Source organism: Nannospalax galili, unplaced genomic scaffold (genome assembly GCF_000622305.1).
Source record: "Nannospalax galili isolate Female #2095 unplaced genomic scaffold, S.galili_v1.0 scaffold340, whole genome shotgun sequence".
Taxonomy (NCBI): Eukaryota; Metazoa; Chordata; class Mammalia; order Rodentia; family Spalacidae; genus Nannospalax; species Nannospalax galili.
The window spans coordinates 1006271-1025668 of NW_008347519.1; the positions used below are offsets into that span (position 1 = coordinate 1006271).

At 48.2% G+C, this 19398-nt stretch overlaps 1 protein-coding gene across 1 annotated transcript; it reads left to right on the forward strand.

Annotated features, from left to right (window-relative positions):
* The first annotated feature begins 5240 nt into the window (after positions 1-5240).
* Tac3 (tachykinin 3) lies at positions 5241-12187 on the forward strand. Its single transcript, XM_008844098.2, has 7 exons — positions 5241-5361; positions 5933-6048; positions 8414-8519; positions 8757-8786; positions 9336-9389; positions 9878-9952; positions 11939-12187. The coding sequence occupies exons 2-6, from the start codon at positions 5938-5940 to the stop codon at positions 9949-9951; spliced, it is 375 nt and encodes a 124-aa protein (XP_008842320.1). The 5' UTR covers positions 5241-5361; positions 5933-5937; the 3' UTR covers position 9952; positions 11939-12187.
* Positions 12188-19398: the final 7211 nt, after the last annotated feature.

Below are 19398 nucleotides of genomic sequence, written 5' to 3' on the forward strand. Positions count from 1 at the left end.
CTTTAGCCTCTTTGTCCACAAATAAATCATATGGTTCAGAAAGTTCTGGGTGGTGTTGGTGGCCCCTATTTCCTCAGTTGTAGTTACTTGTTCATTTATTTGGCTCCTTTAGATTTTTACCCAGTTGCATTTTGACCTTCCTCCCCCATGCCCTTTCCTGTTCCTTGGACTCCTGGGAGCCAGCTAGTACTGATAATAAGGAAAGAGAAGGGAAATTTTATCTGGGCTCCTTGACCGGCTGAGCTCTGGCAGGGTTTAGAGAGACTGGGGTGGGGGAGCAGGAGTCGGGGATAGGGCTCAGGTCGCAGGTGGCCGGTGAGCTGATTCATTAAGTGTGTCCCTGGAGGGAAGAAGTGAAGATCCCCGTCTTGGAGGCTGGGATCCTTTGGAGCTATGGCCTGAAAAGAGTCCTCAGGCTGGACAGCTCAAGCAAGCTGAGGCCCACCGGGGTATGCAAGGTCTTCTGCTCCCAGGATCTCCATCACTCTCCACTCCAGACATGGGCTACATCACACCGGCCTCCCGGGCACCCCCTCCTTCTCCATGTTCCCAAGATGCCAAACTACTGCCAATCACTGTCCCACAGCTGGGGCCCAGAGCTGGTGGCACTTGACAGGGGCCGACTCCCCCACTCAGACATTCTCATTCCTCAGACTGATCCCTTTCCACTTCCTTTATTATCTGTATCATTGTCACTATTGTTTCTGTCTCATAACAGTCTCATGCCATCCCACTGTCCCCATCTGTGTGGGCTTTAATATTAATATGTAATATTTTGTATGCTTTTGCTTTCTATCTCTTCCTTCTGCTTTTCATATCTATTCCCCATAGACTCAGACTTGCCTCATCATCCTCGGCTATCTTTGGGGAACACCGTGCTCACAGCAGTGAAATTTAGATCTACCGCTCTAAGCGCTTATGAAGGGCTGCCATTGTTTGTCTCTGGCAGGCTCTTTCTCCTCTCTCCACCCTCCCTGTCTCCTCCACTGAGCTCCGAGCTCTCTAAGCCTTGAGGCTGGGGTCCCTCACAGCCTCCATCGGTAGGCAGCTCACGGCCCAGGTAATCATGCTGGCGGGGAGACCTGATTAACTTCTCTTCCTGCCTGCAGATTAATCTTGCTCTCTGAGCCCAAGCTCTGAGCTTCGGCATACCCTGCTCTGGGCTACGATAGGCCCTAGGCTGAGAGAGGCTGTGTCCAGAGAAGAGGCATAGATCAGGCTTTGGCCAGCCATCCACTGCCCGGATGACAGCTCCCCCAACCTTGACTTCTCAGAATCAGGCCGAGATTCAGTCTGGCTGGGAGGAGGTAGTGACCTGAGCCTGGTCGCCCCCGCGCTCTGCCTCATCTCCTGCTTCCAGGGCCCAAATTGTCGTCACTTTCCCAGTGAAGTGTCTGGTCATTTTCAGAAGCAATTTCAGGATAAAATGCAGCTGCCGCTCTCTATCCTGCCTTTTTCCCCAGGGCTGAGGGCAGTGCCAGCTCCCTGGATGGGGGTGGGGAGGGCTAGCTCAGTCTCTGGCCTCCCTTCTTGGCTAAGTGGATGGATGCTAGTTCAAGGATGGAAGGGGCTCCCCACTACCTCCCCCTTCTCCTCTCTCCAGTCTTTGCCTTTCCTTTCTTCTGGAGCCCAGGAGACTGAAGCCAGTAGGACTCCACTTTCCCACCTGTGGTAAAGGGCTGGGATTGATCTCTCACTGTGGGAGTGAGGGGGTTCTACCACCAGTCCTCCTCTCCCAGCTTTCTCCTGCCTTGACCCACCCAGTATTCCCAAAGTGGAGGTTGCTTCAACCTCTAGGGGTCACAAGCCATCCTGACCTACCCTAACTCCCAGGAAGAGCCACTCAGGCACCTCACAGCTTAATCCAGCTCTGGTACTGTTCCGGTTCAGTCCACTTCTTTCCCATGCTCTGAGGGATTCTCCCCATTTTTGCTGAGGGAAATGGCAGATCATAGAACTGCCACACTGCATTCTTTACTAATATCTCTCTCCAGGCCCAGTGTCACACATGGCCCGACCCCACTCTCAGCCCAGCATCTCCCTAAGACTTGGAGGGAGTCCTCAGGCTGAACACACGGTGAGTCTGTGCTAGTCATCTTAGCACAAGCACATGCCCCTGGAGAATGACTGTCTAGCCTGGACCACCTCTATACATACTTTTCCACAGTCTTACCCCCAACAAAGAGGGGGAGCTTCAGGGGATTTGCTGTAGACTCACAATGCCAAGTACCTTTTCCTCTACGGTGACAGCGTCTGAGATGTGGCTTAAATAAACGTTCAAAGAAAAAAAACCTAGGTGCTTTTTAGCTGCAACAGACACTTTACATGTCATTTACATATGATTTGTGGGCAAAAGAAGCTGCTTACAGCAGCTCTCCAATGAGTCTCTCCATCACCTCTCTAACTTAGGTCGGTTTATCAGCTCTTTCAAGTCTTTGCTAATCCCAGAGATCAAAGGGTGATCAGCTCTCCCTGCCAGCCCCTAGCTTCCCCCAGCCTTGACACCTGCCATCCTTGGTGAGATGCAACATCATCAAAGAACATTATTCATGGCAGACCTTTGCTGAAGCCCTGGTGTCAGTGCTTGGGGGTGGGGATAGCTGGGTGAGTGGGGGAGGGGCTGACAGAGATAGGTGCCTCTGAGGCTTTTGGTCCTTAGCTTTTTTAAAAAATATTTTTTTATGTGTATGAGTGTTTTGCCTGCATGTAAGTGCTATGTGTGCAATGCCCTACAGAGGCCAGAAGAGGGTGTTAGATCCCCTAGAACTGGAGTTATGGATGGTTGCTAGCCACCATTTGGGTGCTGGGAATCGAACCTGAGTCCTCTGGAAGAACAGCTAGTGCTCTTAACTGCTGGGCCATCTCTCCAGCCCCAGTCCTCAGCTTTTGGCCTCATACCTCCTCTTGTGCAACTTCCTTAGCCTGCCCAGCTTGGTCTTCTGTCTCCAGATTGGTGTGGGCAGGAGAGGAGGAGGAGGGAGACAGCTAGGGCTAGAAACAGCACCTGGGCCACTCTAAGGACCGAACATGTCATGCCATTTACATGTAAACAGCCTCCCACTTCTATTCTCATCCCACCAAATATTTGTAGCCCTTGGTCCTGGCCCACACAGCCCTGCAGTTAGCTGGGTAATGAGAAGCTTTTAATGAGGCCCCATTAGCCTCTCACATCATAAATAGGCCTTGATACTCAGCTGCTGCCCTCACTCTGGGGTGAACACAGGCCCTGTACAGCCAGGGTGACTTTGGTCATTATGGCCCAAGTTCCAGGGTGGATAAAATTGAGAGAAAGGATGCCAGCAAGCACCCCATCAGCACCCCAAGAGGCTCCATGTTTGTGGGGGGTTATTTTTTTTTTTAAATGCTGGACCCTGGCTTCCCTTTTCATTTAATACATTTTTATTGAGCACCTATTATATGCCAAATACTACAGGGTGAGGGATACAGTAGCAGACAGAAATTCTGGCCCTTGTGGTGCTTTAGTAGGGCTGGTGTGTGTGATGCAGTAAGTAAAATATTGGTTGGATGTAATAAGTACAGGAAGAAAAAAAAACAGGAGAGGATAGGAGTATTGGGGTGGTAGTAATTTTAGGGAGAGTGACTAGGGAAGGCCTTGTTAAGGAGTAACCAGGGGACCTATACTATTTCCTTATCCCAAGATGTAGAAGAATAACTTTCAAATCTCTGAGACTCAGAGATGACACTCCGTGCCCTTTGGGAGAGTGAACAGTTCCTTCTCAGGTCAACATGCCAATGCAGTTAAAAGAATGAGAGACTTGAAGTGAGAAAAGTGTGAGCTTACATCTCTTCACAAATTACTAGCTTTGTATACTGAAGCAGGTTCACTTAACCTCCTGGGCCTCAGTTTCCTAATCAGAAAATAGGCAACTTTTGTACTTATATGGGGAGTGAGGAAAATCAAATGCTCATTCTATGTCCAAGCTCAGGTGGTAAGTATTCAAACCTTGTGGCTGGTCTCAGCTGCTGTTTCCAGTGCATCACTCCCTCCTACCCACCCCATCACTGGCTCTCTCAGTCTCTTTCCTTCCCTGGTGTTCTCTCCTGGAGTGAGAAACATAGAGAAAAGCCTCCTCATTTGTGTGTGATGTGAACAGGGGCTGGAAGGGTCAGAGGAGAAGCAGCCTGAGCTTGGGGGAGATATTACAGTGGGAAAATGTAACTGTGAGATAAACGAAGCAATTAAGAAATTCAGGGTGCAGGGCTAGGCGTGGTGGCACATGCCTTTAATCCCAGCACTTGGGAGGCAGGGGAAGGTGGATCTCTGTGAGATCGAGGCCAGCCTGGTCTACATAGGCCAGCTGGGGTTACACAGTTGAGAACCTATCTCAAAATAAATAAATAAATAAATAAATAAGATGGAGAGTGATTGGAGAAGACACCAAACATCGACTTCTGGCCTAAATAAATAAATAAATAAATAAATAAAAATAAAGAAAGAAAAGAGCAGGGTGAGGTGGGGACAAGTTCAGTCATGGTGCTTTGCCTTCTCTCAGTCTGCAGCGGGAGGGATGCAAGGTAGAACTCCAGCAGGATGCACCTATCAGCTGGTTTGGGGTCAGGAAGGAGAGGGGTGGGGAGAATCAGTGGAGAGGCCACAGCACTGATGTGGGTGGAGGCAGGGTGAGGTCTGGGTTCTCTGCAGCACTGATACTCCCTTGGGATGAGGACCAACGTGATGTGGCAGCTTCCACTGAAAAGAGGACAGAGGAAGCCCAAGGACTGGAGGGGATGTCAGGCTCACCTCCAGTGCTCAGGTGGGGGCCTCAGCCCCAGCTGTCTTGGTGGTGTAGGGACAGAGAGACACTTGTCTGAGCTCTTCCAGCCTGGTAGTCAAGGTTGAAGGTTTAAAGGGTGAGGAGCTGAGTGAATGCTGAGAGAAAGAGGTCCAGGAGACACACCTATTGAGCCAGACCTGGCATAGAAATTTTGTGACAAAATACATACGACAGCATTCCTTAGGCACCTACCTTGGGTGCCTTTGGAAAGTGGGCTGCTGGACAACTCCAGCTCACTACTGGGTAAGCTCTGTGTGTGTGTGTGTGTGTGTGTGTGTGTGTGTGTGGTGTATGCGCGTGCGTGTCTGTGTGTGTGACTGCAGCCTGCGTCTTCTCCCCTACCAGCTTCCTCCCTCCTCTCCAGCCACTCTGGGATTGGTGACTCTCAGCCCCTCCCTTCAGCTCCCCTAAACCCTCCCAGAACCTATATCAGGGAGCTGGGACTGGTTCCTGCACCTTCCAGAGCCCCTCTACTCTGTTTCTGTCTTTGCAGCAGCACCAGCCCACTCCCCGATCCTACTGTCCGCTCAGCGCCAAGCTCAGAGCAGCTCCACAGGCTCCACAGGTAGGCTCTAGGTGGTGAACTGAAGCTGTACCCAAGAAGGGGCCAGGACGAGGAGGGAATAAAGGAGAGGGCAGCCTTTGATAGGCAAGCAGGGTATTGGGAGGGAGGGCAGAAAGTACCTGAAGGATGGAGAGCTGCTTAATGATTGGAGCCTGGGGCCAACTGCAGATTGATTCTTTCATACAGGAAAGTTTTTGCCTAAGTCTTGGGGTTATCTAATACTGTGAGACAGAATGCAGGATTCCTCCTCAAGCTAACTAAGGAAACAGTGCATGTCCTATGAATGTATGGTCTTCCACGTGAGCTAGAGTTCCCAGCACCACAACGTACATTGCTCATTGTCAGGGGCACATCCTGGAGAGATGTTTAATGGGGGGAATCTGGGAAGCTGAGGCCAGATGATACACCCCTTCTCAGAGATGTCTCCCAGTCTGTCTTCAGATCAGGGCTTAGATTGGGGAGTTGAGGGGCTAGGAAAGCAGGGTGGAGCCCTGCTGCTGGTTAGGAAGGCCTCCTGAGTCCCGTGTTCTATCACACTGTGTCTTCCCTCCTCCTCACCTTTGTCCTCCAGGCACCATGAGGAGCGCCATGCTGTTTGCAGCCATCCTGGCCCTCAGCTTGGCTTGGAGCGGGGCTGTCTGTGACGTGTCACAGGAGCAGGTGGTGCCTGGTGGGAGCCACAGTAAGGTAAGGGACACCTTGGCAGAGTCCAAGATATCATGGAGACTTGGGTTTCTACCTGTCTGGATAGCTGGAGGGAAGAAGGTGGGTTGGTGAGGTTGGGCATTTTATCTCTGTATTTCTTTGTGTCTCTAGTCCCTGTGTTTCTACTGTCTCCAGAGTATATCTGTGTCTTTCTATGTGTGTGTCTTGGGCACCTTGTAGATAAAATGTGTCCTGAAAATATGTTGTTGGGTTGGTGGATTAGTGACATGGCGATTGAATGCTGTGGGTGAGCAAGGGTGCGCTAAGGTTCTGCGTAGTCTCACTCAGGTTTATCTTTTGGCAGGGGACGTATTTCTTCCCTGGATGGTACTAAACAGTCAGAATTTCTCTCCCAAGTGGTTGTTTGTATGCTACTTCATCTATCAGTTCTATGTATTCTTTTTATTTTCAATATGCAGGTAAATTCCCTTATCCTCTGTTTACCCACCTCCCCCATAATCTCCAGCGGTTCTATGATCCCAGCCCTTCCCTTCTTCTCTGCTTTCCCTTGCCTACTTCTAGCCTCTGCTTAGTCAGACTAGTAAAACAAAAATCAAAAACCAACAAGCCAGGTTAAGCCCGGATTTCCAAAGTTCCTCTAAGAAAAAGAATAGGACTTGTCAGGGTCGGGTGTAGGGGGAGTACAGGGAGGAAGTCTTTTCAGGGTTTTGAGTTGACAGCAATTACATTGGTACAAATGCTTTTAAGATGATTACAGGTGGGACTTATTACAAATTCAGTATGTGAAGTCTGACTGCCTCTCTGGCTCCAATCTGTTTAGCATCTCATTACAGGAGGTGGGTTGAGTATTTGAACAATTTTAGAAAAGTGGCTTCTGGGAAGCTGTGTGCTGGGCCAAGAGGAGAGAGAGAGAGAGAGAGAGAGAGAGAGAGAGAGAGAGAGAGGTGGTTGGGGGATGTGTGGGCGGGGAAGAGAAGAGAGAGAGAGAGAGAGAGAGAGAGAGAGAGAGAGAGAGAGAGAGAGAGAGATCGCCAGCTGCAGGTGGCAGCAGTTGCACCAGATCCAAACAACCAGAACCCACTCAGAAATGTAGGAAGTGCCAAGTGCAGGCTGGACCCTGTGTTTAGAGCTGCAGAGGTCCAGCCTTAGGCAGCCAGACTCTCAGGCCTCATCAGAGCCTGCTATAGTACCCTGGGCAATGTGAAAACTCCTTTGTCCCTCATGGTCAATAAAAGAGACTATCTCCCCAAGGTCTGTGAGGATGAGGGAACTTGTAGAGTACATGTGTACATACGTGCTTGGGTTGCCTTGTACGGGGGTGAACACACATCCATGTCTGCAAAGCAGCCTAAGGATACCAGGGCTCTGGAGAGAGGCACAGCTGAGATTCAGGTAAGACTCTCCCAACACAACATCATCATCATCTCTCCAGGGGCTCTGGTTAATTGGGTTCATGACATGGACCTACCTACCCTGCTGTGCCCAGGTTGCTAGGTTGCTAGAAAAAAAATTCTAAGGGTGATCAAGGGTTCTTGCTGGGCAGCTGTTCCTGAATCTGGGGTTCTGTGGGTGGGGCAGAAGAAAGGACATCATTCTGAGAAGGTCCCTTCCTGAAATTCTAGATCCACGGTGGAAAGGGAAGAGAATAGAAAACTAGAGGCAGAAAGTCATGGAGAAGAGCAAATGCAAGACCGGGAAGAAACAGGGAGAGAAGCATTGACATAGCATAGAGTAGGGAGGCTCAGGTCTGCAGGTGTGCTGGGCTGCCCACTGCCACCCTACCCCAGGACCAAGTCCCGTCTGTGACTGAGTCACGGGGTGCAGGCTAGAGGACACTTGCTCTGTGTGATCAGCATTTCTTGGGTATGGAGAATTCATGACTCAGTAGACTAATGAGACATCCTTGAGCAAGCTGATTTCTTGTCACCTAAAGGTGGCAGGAGCTGGGATAGGGCTCCAGGGGACAATCTCCCTTGAGCTTGGAAGATAATGTGATCAAAGTCCCCACTGGAGATGTTCTGCACCCCAGGAAGTCAGTCCTGGGCAACAAGGACAGCAAGGTAGCCAGCAGGAATGTTTCCTTAAGGGTTCAGGCTGCACTGTGCATATGAGCACTTAGGGGTCGTATTCAACTGCAGATCCTGTCCAGCAGGTCTCAGGTAGGACTCTGCATTTCTAGCAAACTCCCAGTGGTCCTGGTGCTGCTGTTGGTCCACCGACCACACCTTGAGCACCCATTTGTCTTCCAGGGTAAACCAGAGGAAATCCTGAAACAGGGTGTTGGATTCAACTGTGCCAGGTTTGGGGTGAGGCTGTTTTCTGTGGGAAGAGAAGTAGATGGGGTGTGAACCTCCTTTCTCAGTTCTCTGCTCCTCTTCCCTACAAGGACTCGGATCTCTACCAGCTGCCTCCATCCTTGCTTCGGAGACTCTACGACAGCCGCTCAGTTTCTCTGGAAGGATTGCTGAAAGTGCTGAGCAAGGCTAGTATGGGTAAGAGGGAACCCTGGGGCAGGGTGGAGGGCAAGGTGCAGGATTCTCTAGTATGGGTAAGAGGGAACCCTGGGGCAGGGTGGAGGGCAAGGTGCAGGATTCTAAAGTCTAGGCAAACCCAGGGAACCCTTCAGGTGGGAGGGAGATGGGGGTGTCATGGTGAATCAGTGAGGACTGTGAGTTGAACTCCCACTAATCGTCGCTTTCCTATTTACACACTTGTTCTTGGTTTCACAGATCCTAAGAAATCATCCCTTGCACAGAAACGTGAGTAGCTGCTTCTTCCCTGTCTATGCTGACCACTTGCCCAAAGCTCCATGGGTGCTGAACCACTGAGCCATTTTGGTTAGCCTCATCTCAGCAGGTACAGACAATATGCCAGCAGCAATTGCTCAGCCAGCCTTTCCCAGTGGGAGGTGCCACACTGGCTGGTTACTGGGAACTAAGACGCTCTCCTGGTGGCAATGAAGATTCTAAGTCTGGCACCTGCTGCGATAGAGAATTGGTAAAATGTGGAGGAAGGGGAGATGGGCAAAGAAGGTGGGCAGAGAAGGTACCTGCTAGCTGTGTGATGAAATAAAGACCAACCAGGTACCGGGGTTGTACACTTGTAATTCCAGAACTCAGGAGGGTAAGACAGGAAGATTGAGAGTTCAAGGCTAGCTGGGTCTACAAGGTAAGTTCCAGGCCAGCCTAGTAAGTCCACATAGTAAGTAAGACCTTGGAGAGAGACACAGAGATAGAGTTGGAGGACCAAAACTCAAATCTCAGAAGCCTTGACATATGTATGTTGACAGCGTTGGCCTTTTTCTGCAGGTGACATGCATGATTTCTTTGTGGGACTTATGGGCAAGAGGAACAGCCAGCCAGGTAGGCATGTGCCCAGTGGAATGGTTTGAGGGTACTGTTAAGGATGTCTGGAGAGGAAGACTTTCCTCAGTTATGACAGATGTTCTGTAGCCCTTTCTTCCCAGTCATCTCAGATCTACCCACACATGGCAATGCATCTCAACTGATGGCTTCCTTTTCTCTGGCTTCCAAAGGAGAGAGAATGGGGCATCAGAAAGCCTCTGCGACCATGCACAGCCTCCTGTCTCTCTCCCCTTGCTCCTGGAACCCACAGTCACTGGTCTCAAAGTAGCCAGCCCAAGGCACAAGACACTGACTCTTGATTGATAGTCCGTCGCCTCCCTGAGCACAAGAGTAGGGAGCTTTTTCTGAGCTAGTCCTGTGGTAGCTGAGAGGGGCGGGAGGCTCTGCTTCCTCCTCATTCCCCGAGCTGTCTTCCAGTGCCACCTTAGCCAGTCCTTCCCCGGTTCCAAAAATATCTCCTAACTACACTATTTACTTCACCCCAGACACTCCTACTGACATGAATGAAGAAAACACCCCCAGCTTTGGCACCCTCAAATATCCCCCCAGTGCAGAATGAGGTAAGCATTGTTGGCCAGGGAAGGGAGGGGACAGGAGAGAGGAGGTGGTCAGTTGTGCCTTTTCTCAGATGCTATAGATACTAATGCCCATAGCTTTGCTCCCAAACACAAATACATTGCTAGGGCCCAGCACATTGTGGGTCAGACACAGTGACACTTAGAGGCATTACTTACACCTATTGGTCTTTTTCATCTCTTTCTCCTGTGTCCTGCACCCCACTGGTTACTGAGCAGATGAAAGGAGTGGAGAGAAACAGGTAGAAGATTCCTTTGGAGCTTCTGTTGTTGGACACTGTTCTCTTCTGATCAGTACAAAGGATAGGGAGATTATCATCCAATCACTATAATCCAGTTTGCGGGGGAAGTGTTCACCTCCCAGGCAGGCTGAACCTTTTCGTTCAGAGTGCTAAGTTACAGGCTCCGAGTAGAGGTAGATGTAGTGGTGATTTAGGAAGAGATGCAAGGGGTGCTGGAGTGTGTGGGAGCAGGTGGAAGCCATGTCTTAGCCTCTCGGTACACTGGAATGGACCACAGCATGGATGGATTTGAATTCCAGATCTGTTCCCTAGCTGTGTCTCCTTACTCTGGTACCTCAGCTTCCTCATCTGGAAATTGAAGGCAGTACCTGAATCTCCCAGGGCTGTGGTTTTGAGGATAGAATGTAGCCAGGGCCTTCAAAATGGTTCTTCTGATCTGGGAGCTGGGCTGGGGTTGGGGATGTCCTCGTGTGTCCCCTTGGCTGCCTGCTGAGAATCATCTAGGCCAGACCTTAGGACTGAGTGGGCTGAGATTCCTCACTTGTCAACCAGTGTGAAAGTCCCTCAGGAAAGTATCTAGTCAAAACCCAGAACCTTCCGTCTTACTCCATCCACCTACCCACACATGACAATAGCAGCTCAACTGATAACTTCCTTTTCCCTGGTTTCCAAAGAGAGGGATGATAAGGAGAGTGAATGGGGCATCCGGAAGCTTCTGCAATCATGCATAGCCTCCTGTCTCTCTTGCCTTGCTTCTGGAACCCACAGCCACTGGTCTCAGAGTATCCTAGCCTATGCCCCAAGATGCTGACTCTTGATACTACCTGTGCATGACTCCCTGGTACCAGAGACTGGGGTCTAGCCCCCCATTTTCTGTTGGGTGAGAGGGCACAAGGACCTGTAATAACTGTAACTTGCTGATTACATGGTACTTATGGTATCATTTTGCTCTCATTAAATGGTTATTTCAGTCCTGCCGATGGCCAGATAATTATAAGGGTAGCTATATCTGGATGACATACTCTCCTACAGCGTTATGGCCATAAAGATAATTACAGTGCAATTTTGCCATAGTACTTTATACAAATGGTAAAAAAAAAAAAGTACATTGTGAAAATCTACTTTTAATGTTTGTTGGTGAATCCAAGCTCTTTCAGAGGGACTGAGCAGGTAATTGCAATCTTCATAATCTTACCACTGAGGGAATGTTCTCAACCTGTTAGGTGCTAGATAGAATGGGACATAAGGTCACTGGGGGTTGGCATTTAAAGGATATCAGAAGAAGCAGATCAACACAGATTACTGTGTCATCTTATTTCAGTCACATGAGACTATTGAATACAGAAGTTATTCACAGCCTCTCCTTCCTCTGGGAGGTTTTTGGGAAGGCAAGAGGGGCATTTGCCCCCAGATCCCTGTGGATGAGCTGTGTCTATGCCAGCCTCCTGAGGGTGATGGATGGATCAACTGGTCAGACCACCTTTCTGCATGGGCCCCACAGATGATGATATGATGTTTTGCACAGTGAACATGGTATTGCGGGAGGGTCAAGTACCTGCTGCCAGCCATTAGTTCTTTAGCCCAAAGGCTGCAGGGACAACCAAAAGTCAGGCCTTCCCTATCTGCCCCTCCTGCAGAGGTGGCCCTCCCCCCAGTGGGTGGGACAGTGGGAATTTTATGGGACAATGATGTGCTTTTAAAGTTTTATTCATTTCTTTTTTGTCTTCAGCACTCCACTTCTGGACCCAGCCCAGACTGCATCATAAAGACACTATCCCTGTCTCAATCCTGGTGCATGGCCTCCTATTCCCTTCTCTTTCCTGTGCTTGGAACATTTTTGCTTTGACTTTCATTCCTGCCTGGCACACAAGCTGCATAGTGAATAACCTTAATTCCCTGAGCACTGATTATAGAGTACATAGACTGACTATAGTTTCTGTAGTGTTCTGCATTAAAAATGCAACGTCTCTCTTTAACAATAAAGGATTTTTTACTTATGAGTAATGTGATGGATTGTTTTATTGATTAGTGAATAGTGAATGGGTTTTTCCATAAATGCATATATATACAAAAAGATGGTACAGGGCCTGCAGGTAAAGGCACTTGTCACCCAGGCCTGATAACCTGTTTAACCCTTGGAATCTATATGAAAGGAGAGAACTGACTCTCAAAAGTCCTCTGACTTCCACTCATGTGCTATGGCACACACCCACACTCACACCATGCATACACATATACAAACAGTAATAAGTAAAATAAATTTCAAAACAAAAAGATGATGTGTATGTGATGTTTGAATAGATATATCTTCATTTTGTACACTTATTAATTGCCCCAATAGTGCCTTAAACAGTTCCTCATACAGTTGGCATCAGATATGGTGATTAAAAGAATATGTCAGTATGGTGGCATATACCTGTAATACTGTCACTCAGGAGGTAGAGGCAGGAGGGTCTTGATTTTCAGGCCAGTCTGGGCCACATAGGGAGATTCTGTTTCAGAGAAGAAGAAAAAGAAGAAGAAGAAAAACAACACAAATTTGGAAGATAGTTTCTAACAGTCAAACAGTTTCAGATACAGGAAAAGCAGATACTCTAAGAGCCTTGCCTATATTTCTAGGTGGGGTCTGGGAAAATTCAGTCAGCAAATCTGACACTGCTTAATAAGAGAAGGGGACTATGTAAAGACTGTTTTTTCCCTCTCAACATTAGCATGGGTTCTGTCAAATCCTGGGGATGAGATGTGGCTGCTTCCTCTGGGTTACATGTGATTATTGCTGTCTTGAATCAGAGCAGCTGTGATCACAGACATGAGGCCCTCCTGAGGCTGGCTTATTAACATTCCCATGAAGGGAGAAAGAAGGTTCTGGGAGCCCTTCCCTTCCCCAGGGACATATAAATGATAAGCTATGGCAGGAGACAGGCTTCTTCCTAGTGTAGCTGCCTGAAAGTTTCCCAGGGGACTCCAGGGATGCAGCTTGTATGAGTGCTGCTATGTTGGGGTGAGCCTTCCAGTGGTAACCTCCGACAAGCAATCCCAAACTCATTGACTCACCAAGTTGAACTTGGATGAACTTGTCTCTTTGGTCTGTTGTTGCCCACTCTATCTAATGCAAATAAAAATAGACCCCCCCCCGCGCGTGCAAAGGAATACTCTACAACACCCACACACAGAGTTTGTAGTCTAGCAGAGCTATGGGCAAGTGAACACAGCTTGATCCAGCTGGTGTGAAGGGTAGACATGAAAGTTACTACAGAGACAAAAGACAAGAGCAAGGACTCTCAGTGTTAACTGGTTGTGTCAGTCACATAAAGGGAAAACATTTATTTCAGATTCTTGTGCTATACTGTACCCATTACCAGCACTTGCAACACTGGCCTAGTAGTCCCCAGAATATAGGCTTAAATGCCATGAGTGTGGGTATCCCATTGATCCCCAAGTGGGGACCCTGTATCCCAATGGGACAACTTGAGCTCTCAATCTTAGCCAGGTAGTAGGTGATTGCATGAATTGCGCTGATACAAAGCTGACATTGGCCCTCCCAAGGCAGTGTCAGGACCAGACTTTGGAGCCAGAGGCCATTTACCACAGTTCTTTCACCTTAAAAATTCTCTGCTTTGAATGCTTGTCTGGGGCCACTTTCCCCTATAATGTGGGTGGGGAAAAAAGAGAAAACTCCCCTTTATAGCCAGAGGTCAAGAGATAGCACCACCCCAGATTCTAGAGCCTTTCTCCAGAGTCATCTCTTTGACTTTTCTAAATTAGTTATCTACAGGGTGGAAAAACTGAGACACTTTTGCAGTGTCTGGGGAATTTCTTTGGGTCATGAAAACTTTGAGTTGGTTCTGCTCAGACCGCATTGGGCATGAACTGAGAAAGTTGCCTGCCAAGTACGAAAATGCAGAAAGGTTGCTCTCTGGTGGGACTGACAGAAATTACAGTACTGGGAACCCAAGAAAAGAAATCAGATTCAGATTCATTCTCTCTCTCTCTCTCTCTCTCTCTCTCTTCTCTCTCTCTCTCTCTCTCTCTCTCTCTCTCTCTCTCTCTCTCTCTCTCCCCTATGTAGCCCAGCCCAAGCTGGCCTTGAATTCCTTATATAGCTCAGGCTGGCCTCAAACTCCCGAGATCCTCCTTGCCTCTGCTTTCTAAACTCTGGAATGACAGGCAATTGATACATCAAGCATCTTCTCAAATTCCTATTTACTGTACTTAGAGAAGTACAAAGGGATCAGGACCTTCCTCCCCTTCCTGTTATAAGGAGGCTGACGGATGATGCCTCTACTAAATTTCTGGTCCTTCCTTCTCCATTTAGCTTTGTGCATATGTGTCATTGTGACTGTGTGGTAATTTATTTTTAAAAGACTAGAGAATAAATAGTATGAACTTTTTTTCTTTTTTTGGTCTTTTTGAGACAGGGTCTCCCTGTAGCTCCAGCTGCCTGGAACTCACTCTGTAGACCAGGCTGGCCTTGAACTCACAGAGATCCGTCTGCCTCTGCCTCCCAAGTGCTGGGATTAAAGGCGAGCACCACCACACCCGGCTTAATAGTATGAACTTTAAAAAAATTTTTTATTTATTATTTTTATTTTATGTGTACGCGTGTATTGCCTGCGTGTAGGTAAGTGCACCTGTGTTGTGGGTGCTGGGATTGGAACCCAGGTCTTCTGCAAGAACAACCACTGTTCTTAACCACTGAGCCATCTCTCCAGCCCCTTATAGTATGAACTTTTATCTACACCCTCTGGGTGACTTGTTTGCTGGTGAAGTTTACTGTGGCCCACACTTCAGAGATGACTGAGGCAGTTGGTGAGAGAGGCTGAACAGATATGGTCCCTGAAAGTTTTTTGCCTCAAGTCTCTGGAGTCATGCCTGAATTCTGGAGGCTGCTGGTTGTGACATGTTCACCTTGCTCAGCTGTGAGAGCTGGATCTGCCATTGGAATATTGCATCAGCCTTCACGTAACTTCACTACAGAGAAGTGGAATTCCCCACCGAAAATTATAAGAACAAAGTCCATGGCTGTTGTGTGAATTCTTCCTGGGGAGATGAACAAATGTCTATTTACTTTAGATAAGGCATTAGTGGCAGACCAAAGAAACAATTCCACCCAAGTCTAGCTTGCTGACCCACTGAGTTTCATTGGGGTTACTTACAGGAGTGTGAATGAAGGCTAACTTATAGGGAGCATGGTGAGGGGCTATTTATAGAAGCAGGGGTAACTTACAAGTGGCTACACCATTGAAGAAAATGTCTCAGCGACCATTAACTGCTTATAGAGCCTCAGGAAGGTGGGTGGAGCCTCTTAAGTTCTCCTCCCTTGGAGAAGGGTGGGGCCTCATGAGTCCCCTTCCCCACTCCATGACAGTTATTAATGAGCCCAGTCTTATGGAGGTCTCCAGCCAGTAATCACAGCTGCTAAGAGTCAAGAGGTCAATGACCTTGTCATGTTCTGAGGATGGCGTTCCACAACACTCCACCCCTTCCTCTGGTTCTTGCATTCTTTTCTGCCCCCTCCTCTGAGATGTTCCTTGAGCCTTGGAGGAGGTTCCATTTAGGACTGGGCATTCAATTGTCACTTATTCTCAGCACTTTGTCCAGTCGTGAGTCTCTGCAGTAACTACTGCCCTCTGCAAAGAGCAGCATCTCTGACCAAGGCTGACAGCAGCAGTAAACTATAGGCAGAAACATAAATATTCAGAAGGCAAATTGAAAAAAAAGGGAGTGAAAAGGTCAAGATGGGGAATCAGGAGGACTGCCTGTGAGACCAGGAGTTTTAGTGGGAGAAAGTCAAGACAAAAAGCCACCAAAAGAGAAATAAGAAAGAGCCACAGAAAGCAGAAATAAGACTAGGTGGGATTTTCTCCACAAAGAACCCAGCTGGCACACCCAGCCACACCAAGCAGTATATGCTGAGCTGGATCCCTGTCAGGCATGGCTCACCTTGGTGAGACAGTTCATGCTGCTGGAAACTCAAACTGGAAGCTGTACTCATCAGGCCCAGAGAGGAAAGTTTCTCCCAATGCCAGTAGCTCAGGAAAAGAATGGTCCCTAGTTATCATAGTCTCCTGTGCTGGGCCATTAAGGCCCCATCTGAATGCTATACCATAGATTTTGCCTTCCTCTGTATTAAAAGTTGGGCCTGAGTGACATCTTCTTTCATCATTTCTACCTCTTCCTCCACCATACTGTCCAATTCCTCCTACTGGTTTCAAGTTTTCGGATTTCAGGAAGGGGCTATGCAGCACAGATCGGATTTTTTTTTTTTTTTTAGCCCAGGCTGACTTCAATGAATTCACTGTGTAGTTGAAGATGACTTTGAACTTCTGATTCTCTTGTCTCTACTTCTTGAATTCTGGGATTGGAGATATATACCACTACACCTGGTTTCTGTGGCACTGGGGATTGAAACCAGGACCTCATGCATGCTAGGCAAGCATTCTACCAATTGAGTTACATCCTCAGCTCATGATCTGATTTGTACTCTTTCCTCCCCTCTGCCCAGGCATAAGAAATGGCAGTTAGCATCTCCATCTCATTCTCTCTCCCTATCTCTCTCTTTTCCTGCCAATTCAGAGGCTAGTGCAGAGGCCAGTATCCATATTACTTTTTCTCAATGTAATTCCTTCTTTACATTGGCAAGTTCTGAGTGGACAGCCAAACTTCAGTTGCATGGTTTATTGCCCAGGGCAAGGGCTATGCAATTAATAGCCACAGCTGCTTACAGTCCTCATTCCGTATGTGCTGTTTTCAGGGGTTGTAATATATGATCTAGTCTTGTCAGTCACTTTGATGGTGTTCTTATACTCCTGTGGAAGACCCACTCATCAAGGAAGCTTGCTGCTCCATAAACACATAGTGGAAGGCCACTCTGGGACACTCCTTCACCTTCAGATGAACAGGCTTAGCTGAATGTCTTTTTGCCCACAGCAAGGACAATGCAACTGCAGTAAGAAAGCATGCCATTCCACACCACACAGGGAAGGATGGCTGTGCCAGGATTGCCCTTGTGAATGCTCCACCCTTAGACAGCTTAGCTTCAATTGCATGGCTCATCAACCACAGCAGAGACCATGCAAGTGCTCCTCCCAAATTCATCTTTGCTTCTGTCATACCCAATGTTGCGTGCCAAAGTGTTGTGTGAGCTTTTCCTAGAGAGATGAACAAATGTCTGTTCACCCCAGATAGGGCACTAATGACAAATGAAAGAAACAATTCCACCCATCTAGCTTGGTGAACCAATGAGTTTAGTTAGAAGCACTCACTTACAGGGGCAGGAATGAGAGGTTATGTATAGGAGTCTGGGCAACTTGTGAGTGGCTACATCAGTAAAGAAAATGTCTCTCAAGATGCGGGGAAAGAGGCACCTCTTTATTCACTGTTCATGAGAGTATAAACTGATACAGCCATTATGGAAATCAGTGTTGAATTTTCTTAAAAAAAAAAGAAGAACTGAAAACAGAATTACCACATAACCCAGCTGTATCATTCCTGGGCATATAGCCAAAAGATTTGCTATCTTACCACAGAGATACTTGTATCCGTATTTATTGCTGATCACAACAATAAGGGAAAGGAATCAGCCTAGATGTTCATCAACTGATAATGTCACACACACACACACACACACACACACACACACACACACACGACTTTTACCCAGTTGTAAAAGAAATTATAAAATTTTCAAGGACTATAGATGGAACTGGAAAACACATTAAGGGAGATGACTCAAGCTCAGAAAGATACACATTACATGTTCTCTCTGGTACGTAGACTCTAGCTTCTAAGTTCTAGTTTTTATATACTTGCATTTAGAGGCCAGGAAACTAGAAAGGGACTCACTCATGAGAGGAGAAAAAAGAGGTCTCCAAGGAGAGGAGTGGGAGGGGAGGAGAACAAAGGTGATTTGAAAGTGGAAGGGTTTAAGCAGGGATGGGGAACCTGGAGATGGAGGAAAAGGGGAGGGTTAACTAAAACTAAGTATATATGAAAATTCCATAAGGAAACCTGTTACTTTGTAAGCTAATTATTAAAAAAATAAAAGAAAAAGAAGGTATTTCTCCCAGCAACCATCAACTGCTTATATAGCCTCAGGGAGGAGGAGGGCCTCTTAAGCATCTTAAGATGTTAAAGGGCCCAGTCTTGTGCTGGTCTGTGCTGGTAATCACTGCTACTGACACCTCAAGAGACCAACAGTCTTGTTATTGCCAAAGGACAGTGGTCCACAGCCCCTTGGTGATGAAAGCAACATTCTTTTCTCAGCCTCAGCAGTCACCAGGTAGTGGAAATGAAAGCACATGATCCACCAAATTATTAAAAGAACTGTTACTGAATGGCCAAACTGGCTCAGGTCAGTCGGCAAAACCTGATGTTTCCGCTCCTTCCTATTTATCCATCAAGATTATTGCATCCTGCCATGTGCCTGTCCTGGGCGTTGTGCCTGTCTGCTCTCTTCAGGCAGGGCTTGGAATGGAAAGCTCCCTGTTGAGGAGCCAGAGGTTGAGGAGCCAGAGTGGGGAAACAGTGTAGACCGAGTATTTTCCAGCAGGAACATTTGATGAGAGGATACAGAAGGGTGAGGTCTAGTGATGAGTTCTAGATAGCGTCAGGACACTAGTTCAGGAACTATCCTGGGCTGCCAAGGTGCAGTGGATCCTGAGACTTCATCTGGTTCTCCAAGAGGAGGGAAGGGCAGGAGTGAATTATCAGAAAGGCTTTCCAGATGTGTGACCCCCAAGAACTCTGTCGGTCGGTCCAACCATCCACCCACCCACCCACACAGGTTTTATTAAGCATTTATATCATCTATGCCAGGAAGTGTGGCAAACACGAAACTAGGGGCTTTTGCAAAACCACAGATGACAGGAAGCTCACCGCCCAGCGGATGAGACATAAATTAACCAAATTAACATGCAACTTTTTGTTAAAACTGCAGCCGTGGGTATTCTGTGGAGAGGCTTTGGAGCTGAGGGAGACGCAGAGCCTGGAGCTGACCTCACACCGGGCCAGGAAAGGGCTTCTCACTCCCCAGGCGCCAAGGCGAGGGGTTGGCGGTGGTCTCCGGGCGGCGGAAGCTGGGAAGCTGTCTGGCCGCCGGCTTGCGCCCGCCCCGCCGTGCGGGGGCGCTGCCTCCTCTGCTGCGGCGGGGGGCGCTGCGGCCGTGCGGCGGGGGGCGCTGCCTCCTCC

What these genes read in the sequence shown, in the direction of transcription:
- Tac3 (XM_008844098.2), top strand. Translation starts at nt 5,938, where the DNA reads ATGAGGAGCGCCATGCTGTTTGCAGCCATCCTGGCCCTCAGCTTGGCT. An exon ending in CTGGTGGGAGCCACAGTAAG is followed by an intron (nt 6,049 to 8,413) that starts GTAAGGGACACC and finishes CTTCCCTACAAG; the next exon opens with GACTCGGATCTCTACCAGCT. An exon ending in CAAGAGGAACAGCCAGCCAG is followed by an intron (nt 9,390 to 9,877) that starts GTAGGCATGTGC and finishes ACTTCACCCCAG; the next exon opens with ACACTCCTACTGACATGAAT.